Source organism: Phoxinus phoxinus (assembly GCF_949152265.1).
Source record: "Phoxinus phoxinus genome assembly, chromosome: 18".
Lineage (NCBI taxonomy): Eukaryota > Metazoa > Chordata > Actinopteri > Cypriniformes > Leuciscidae > Phoxinus > Phoxinus phoxinus.
In genome coordinates, this window is record NC_136893.1 from 7,707,103 (window position 1) to 7,714,584 (window position 7,482).

Sequence of the window (7,482 nt, forward strand, 5' to 3'; positions counted from 1 at the left end):
TGTGTATGGAAACCGTTTAACTGAATGTTCTTTGAAGGGAGAGGAGCATGGGTTTCCCTGTCAACACCATCTTCTCAGTGGCAGATGAGGTCAGACAGGAGGGGGGTGTTCTAAACTGCCAGCAGGATGAAATTTAAGACACTCTCCAATCCACCCCCCATCTGTGACTCCTCCAATCCGACTGCACGTTGTTATTCTCGGTGCCCTTTAAGATTTATGCTGGTCACTTACGACTTTCCTTCGCTTTGCGACATTGTGATAGGTAAGACATGTTAGATTTGCATGGACAAATCTGTGCTGTACTTACACCGTAGCAGAATTTGGGATTGGTTTGTGTTATCAGCTTCCCATATCATTATATGGACCATTCATACATCCAGTTATAAGTTGTATGCCTGGTGTGCAACTTTTCATGACCTTTGGAAGTTAGATGCATGCGTGGACACCTGCAATGTGGACAAATGCAAGGTAGAGAAGTCAAATTATTACATACTCAACTCTAGAAGTTACGTTAGACAGCACTTGTAATCTCTCATCCTTTAAAATGAAGTTGCAGTGCAAATTTAATATTCGAATTATCGATCAAAGTTTACACACTAAATAAAATAATTGTAGCCTATACATAAAATGTTACATACACAACATCACCTAGTTTCAGTCGATTTGGGTTTTGACAAGAGTGCTGACAACTAGTGTTGTTTCGTTTTTGAATGAATCATGTAAGTGAACGAAGCATTCCGGTTCGAACGAATCATTCACGTGTTCCGTTCACAAGAAGCAAGTGACCCAATTTCCTCCAAGTGAGAACGAAGCTAGTTCGTGAATAACTGATCTATATAAACGTCATTTATATAGATCAGTGTTAATATACCCTAAAATATTTGTAGCCTAGTATGTTATAATATTCTATTCAAGTCTGCGAGTCAGCGTCGTTCAAAGGAGAGAAATAAAAGTGCGGAAGAATTATGAATGTAACATGACTATACATAAAAAATAGGTAGAATATATTGAAACAACAATAAACTACTAAATGATGTTAGCTGTAGGCCTATATAAATTGGGCAGAAAGAAAGCATGCGTCGTTATGGATTTGAACACTGTGTTAAGCGAATCGGTTAAAAGAATGATTCGATTCACTCATCCTTTATTTTCGCTTGTCACCACCTACTGGCATAAATTAGCTATGTGATTCACAGAAAATATCACTAAACGAATTAATGAATACATCTGAATAAATATTTTAGTGATGGGGTTAAAAGATTCGTGTCACTAAATAAAAAACAACTAGCTACTGACGACAGAAGCACACATGCGTAGGCTAGATAAAAAAAAACCGCTTTAAAATAATGAAGTAACGTTAACCTTAGAAGTTTCACCGACTTGAAAGAAATTAACACCTCAGGCTCAAACTAATTTCTAAACATATTAAAACATTAACATTAGTACCTGCCATGGATTTAATACATCCTGGTTCTTTCTTTGTCGAATCGCCAAATACTTTACGCCATAACGAATTAATATTAATTTCAACATGCAGACGTTGCTTTGAAACCTTCTAGGCGCGTCCCCTCACGTGACTAATAAATATTCATGAGCCAAGCTTCCTCTGTAGTACTATTGGTGAATTCGTTCCTATCGAGGAAGTTATCATTTGAGTATCGATTCAACGCGCTTAATCATTTACAGTGAATAATATCATTATCGATAGCGAAGCTTCATATAATGTGATGAACATAAACACAAAAGAAGGGCTAATTTGAGACGGTAGGCTGTTCTTTACGTGGCTTTCTATTGCTGATGTGGAGCACAACCTATCAACCGTGTGTAACCTTTCAATGTTTTCATCTGTCATTGTCATTATCGATAGCATTTAGCTTCGATCCATATACGTGTGAGGTACATTTATTTGTTAGAGGAACGGTTGTTGTGAGATTTGAGGCAAGCTTCAGTGATATATCTGTGGGAATGTGCGACTTGATATTGCTATGGCAACGTGTCATCAGTGCTTATGGACCAAAACATGTATCATCATCGGTGTGATTAAAGATCGAAGTCATACAAACCTTTCAGATCAGACTGTTGATACATTGTGGATCAAGACGAGTTCTGTTTAAAAGTAACGTTAGCCCGAAAAAGCTAGCTTCCAAAATACTGATTAACATTATTAACTCTAATGCAGTAATATTTATGCAGCTTCACCGTTTAAATTACTTATATTCAAAATCACTTACAGATAAATCACTAAAATACACGTTAGGCTACTCAGATTGTACAGTGGGGTTCAAGAGTATATGCAGCCATATTGAAAACTGGGGTGAGCAATGTAAATGAAATATGAATAGAACATTTTTAACACAAGAAAAAAAAACACACACATTTCAAACCTGGTTGGGCAAGTTCTGGTTTTTACTAAGATATAAACATGATATATTTAATATTAGTACATATTTATAAAATTATATTTTAGCAACATATTTAATGTCACATTCAATTGAATGTAATGTTTTTCTTTCAAATAAATAATGCTACAAATATATTATTAGAATGACATTCTAGAATCAGAATCACAATGTTCATCACCAAATGTAACGGCTCTGACGGAAGCCATTGACGTTTATAGTAGGGAAAAAAATACTATGGAAGTCAATAGGGCCCTGAAACTGTCTGGTTACCGATATTCTTCAAAATATCTTGAGGATGAGAAAATGATGACAGTATTTAAATTTTTGGGTGAAATATCCCTTTAAATTTGTTTTTACTCAAAATATTTTTTTAGTATCATGTAATGAATACATTTGTGTTAAATTAGAGAGAGAAAAAATGCAAAAAGAGGCATTTTGACTTATGAATCCCAACGGTATGTTTTGGCCTAAATGAAATGTTTTATTGTATTTGACTGACTGTGTGATGGACTTCCTGTTTCTCAGAGGGAGCGGACCGGAGACTCCACCATGGCAGGAGGAGATGAAGTTCGACAGAGGAAAGGAGGTGGCCGCAAGAAGTCCAAAAAGGGGAAAGGGAAGGGGCAGGGTGCTTTGGATCGGGCTGGCAGTCTAGATGAGCAAAATGACCTGCTGTTGCCCCCTCCCATCATACCAACTAAAAAGCCTGTGGAGGAGAGGATCAAAACAGCCCAGGCTAAGATAGAGGATGAGTCGGCCATTTCGATCTGCCTGCAGGTGCTGATCCCATACCTGCTGGCTGGGATGGGGATGGTGATGGCAGGTATGGTGCTGGACAGTGTGCAGGTAAGAGACTTTTGAAGAACTTTCTGCCACTTTACATAACGTTTTATCGCCTGACATGTCTTTGCAACAGTTTGAGGTTGATGCTGCTATAGCAACTAATGTGCCCACTTTAATTATCCAGCATGTCAAGTGCTGATATTTATGGTCCACACTTACAGGAAGCAGAGTGTGAGGCAAATTAATGTGGTCATTAAAATTCATTCGGAAGGAGAGTGACCGGACAAAACACTCCTATCATAAAGCATTGAAGCAATAGTTCACCCAAAAATGCTGTCAATTTGAAGTCACTACAAATGTGCTTGTTTTGTGGAACACAAAATGAGATGTTTTTACAAAATGTTCATGCAACTTTTCTTTCCATACAACAAAAGTGAATGGGAAAAGTGTCAAGCTCTAGAAAGAACAAAAAGACGTAATTAAAGTCTCTAAGAAATGGAATGTACCAAACCATTATTTGAACGAAATGTGCATTTCATGGTACAGATGGATCCTTTCATCCATGAAATTAGGTGTCCCTCAAAAGAGAAATAAACTCAGATCTCAGAGGAAAAAAGAGTTCTGAGAAAAAAGTCAGAATTTTGAGATATGAATTCAGATTTCAGAAACAATCTGAATTGCGATTTGTTCATCTTGATTTCTCACAATTTGTCACAACTTGTAGCTTTGGACTGAAGACCAACGGTTAAGGTCAGGATTTTCCTTAAATAAAACGCAACATTTTTATATCGTGTACTCCCAGAACACTTGGAATATATGACATGTGTCACATGGGTTCATTCTGTGATAGTTTTTGTCTCTTTTAAAAAGCTTGATGCTGGTCGCTATTCACTGCTTACATGGATGAGACATTTTTTACACAGTCTCCTTTTGTGGTCCATAAAAGAAAGAAGGGCATACAGCATTATAACAACAACAGGAGTCATTTATGACCTAATTTTCATTTTAGGGTGAACTATCCCTTTAAATAAAAATTGAGAGATAAACTCAAAATAAAATCAGAATTATTATATAAAAAGTCCCCATGAGAGCGAGTAAATATTGACCAAAAAGATTCTTTTAAAGAACGCCTGCCTGATAATCATTGTCTCAAGAGATGCCGTGTCCTGATGTGTCTAATGAATGCGTTCAGAGGTGTGTGTTGGTGATGTGGGTCTGGATTTGCTGCGTCACTGTGCCTGCTCACGACCGAGCTGGGGTTGTTTTTAGCTGAATCATGCCCCTCGTCCCAACGTGTCCTCTATGCACTGGCAAGCGGTAGAGTGGTGAGTGATCGAACAACGCTGCTTTTACAACCCCGTGGGTTCTCAATCTGTCCCTTTGTCTCTCATACACACACTTGTTCTATCTCGCTCTCCTCCTTCGTCTTTCCCCCCTCTCGTCCGGCTGCCAGGAACTCAGCCCTTTCATAGCTGATAAGACAGGTTCGGTTATACGTCAGAGGAGACATCAGCAGAGCAGGACAGGGGGACAGACGCAAGACTCTGAGCAGATAAAATGGTTGATAGGCAGTAATAAGGCTCAGACTAGTGACTGTTAAAAGGCCTGATGCACCGGTGAGGAGGGGGTGAAGAGGAACGAGTGGAAAAAAGCCTCAACATGTGTTTCTGTCACGTTCTGGACCTGTTAGGCCTGGTGACGGAGGCGTCGAGCCGGACAGGACTGTTTGTCTTGTGAGTCACGACTCCTGTGGCGGAGAGAAGATGCGCTCTGGAGATCGTAACGCTCGTGTACATGGACGTTCCAGCGACCTGCGAGTGAAAAAAGAGGCGGCTTGGGAATTATCGTAAGAGTCCTCTAGAGACAACTCTCACCCGGATTTGACGAGACGTGAAGTTTTTAAAAGTGGATTTTGATGCTCAGAGAACCAACTGAGGAAAAGGAGACTTTTGAATGTGAAGATTCCTGTTGGATTTGTTGGCATTGATAGAACTGAAATATACATCAGCCAACTTGTTGGGCCTTTGCTATCGTGGGACAATCTGAAGATACAAAATTGCCTCATTGTTTAATCTTAAGAACATCCTGTCTTTCCGAGTCAGCATTTCTTCCTAACCTAGATCATATTCTTGCCTGTTTGTCTTGAGCTTCTTATTTTTTTTGTTTTTGAGACATTATGAAAGGAACGTTCAGCTATCTAGGAGGGCGTTAAAACCTTCCAGGAACCCTCGTTGAATCTTCCGTTACTTACGTTGGGGAATGGGGTAACAGAGATGGTGGTCACTCAGTTAGAGCTGGAGCTCTGTTATCAGGGGACGAAGCTCAGAGGTTTCACCTGCAAGCTCACCCGTTCGGCTGATGGCTTTCTGCCGGAGAGCTCGTACATCATCGCTGCGCAGGTCTTCCTGCCGTATCTGCTGGGCGGCCTGGGGATGGTGGCGGCCGGTATCGTCATGGACATTATCCAAGTATGAGCAATTTAATCTAGATTTGCCATATTTCTTGGTTGATATTTTATTGAAATAGCATTTTTAAGTAATGCTGTTTTCCAAATGTATTGATAAATGTTGGCAATGCCATGGTTCAGTGGTGGGATTAGATGTAATACCATTATACTTTGATATATCCCAAAGTACCTTTTTTTTGGGACATGTACCATGGTAGTGTTATGACTTTGTGTATCATGTAAATACCATGGTAGTCCTACAGTAGTTTTATAAAGGCATGATACTACCATATTCATATACCATCTGCATGTTTCTTCAGGAATATCATGAAATACATGTCTAAAAATCATATTTCCATTGTAGCATGTCCCTAAAATCATAATTCCGTGGTACTTTTCTACTTTTTTTTGGTGTTTTCTTAGTTAGTGGGTAAATGTTGAAGCATATAGATATTGAAGTTTAAAGAAATAAGCCAGATTAATAAATGTATTAAGTATAATAAGAGAGGCTTGAACTGGTTTTAATGCTTTAATAACATGACAGGATAAATAAAACAAAATTGTATCAGCATTTATTAATAACTTATCTCAAAATCATTGATTAATTTATCAATTTATTTAAAACTGGTTCAACTAATATTTGCTCATTTTCTGCTTAATTCATTGCTAAAACATTATTTCCTTTCTTTCTGAAAGCATTTCATATACAAATGATAATGTATTGTGTTATGGTTAACCAAAACAATTTTCTCCCTTTTCTCATTTTTGTTAATTGGAAAAAAGCTAAAATAAAATAAAATATAAATATTAGAAGAAATATTTAAACCAAAAAACCTACAGTAAATGAAAATAAAATACATTAAATTTTAGTAATATTACTACAACTAAAACTGAAAGCTGAATAGAAATGAATGAAAAAATGCACAAAACAAAATGACTAAAACTAAAATGAAAACTGAAAGTCTAAAAACAAAAGCGAATTCAAAATGTGAATAAATTCTATAATAGTATATAAATAATACAAAAAGAACACTGCTTTTGTATGTTCCATTATTGCACCTTTACATTAGATATGTAGACAAATGTATGTAGGTAGATCTAAAGCTACTGCATTCTAACGCAAAATATGCCCTAGTTAATATACTTAATATTAATATACTAATACAGTATGCAGTTGTCTCATGGAATATCAGCACACTTCACAAGCACATGCTAGCTTCCAGTAACAGCTCGTGTTCCTCATGTCCTCCAGCGTTTGGCATGGACTGTGTTGTGTGTCTATTAATTGAATTCTCATGGGGGCAGGTGAGATAGACAGGGTGAGAGAATGAGAGCTTGTTTGTAGAGGACTGAGAGAGAGAGGAGGAGAAGTGGGCTAGATCCCAAGACGGGCCTGTGACGTGACACCAGCCTCTCGAAACAGCCTGCACTGTGCGTGTGGTAAAAATACCATCGCCTGGCTGACTGGCTGGCTGGCACCGGTCTCTTATCTGTTCATTTAAACATTACGGTTATTTTTAACTGCATGATGAGTGGGCTTGTGAAGAGAGGAGCGCTGACACGTACTAAATATAACCGCACAGCACAAGAAGCCATTCATGTTCAGTGATTCACTTCGACTCTTTTGTCAGCATGCCCGTTGTGAGATGATATTTATGATTTTGCTGATGACTAGTTTGTGTTTTGACTGTAAGAATCAGTATAAAGAGCTGAAACTGACAGCTAGTTGGATTAATCTGAAAGTATTAAGACATCACACAGTTTAAACATATTGACTGATGGTCACATTAGCAGTGATGTATGGGAAAGCCAATGCACTATTCTGTCTAAAGTAGGCTATCTGTTTAGCTC

General features: G+C 38.1%; 1 protein-coding gene across 1 annotated transcript in view; it reads left to right on the forward strand.

Annotated features, from left to right (window-relative positions):
- Positions 1-268: 268 nt before the first annotated feature.
- The window catches only part of LOC306986012 (uncharacterized protein), a 12,527-nt gene continuing 5,313 nt past the window's right edge, over positions 269-7,482 (forward strand). The window contains exons 1-3 of the mRNA XM_079588843.1: positions 269-468; positions 2,928-3,248; positions 5,387-5,630. Coding sequence (XP_079444969.1) covers positions 283-468; positions 2,928-3,248; positions 5,387-5,630 — 751 coding nt within the window. The 5' untranslated portion in view covers positions 269-282. The remainder of the gene's footprint in view (positions 469-2,927; positions 3,249-5,386; positions 5,631-7,482) is intronic.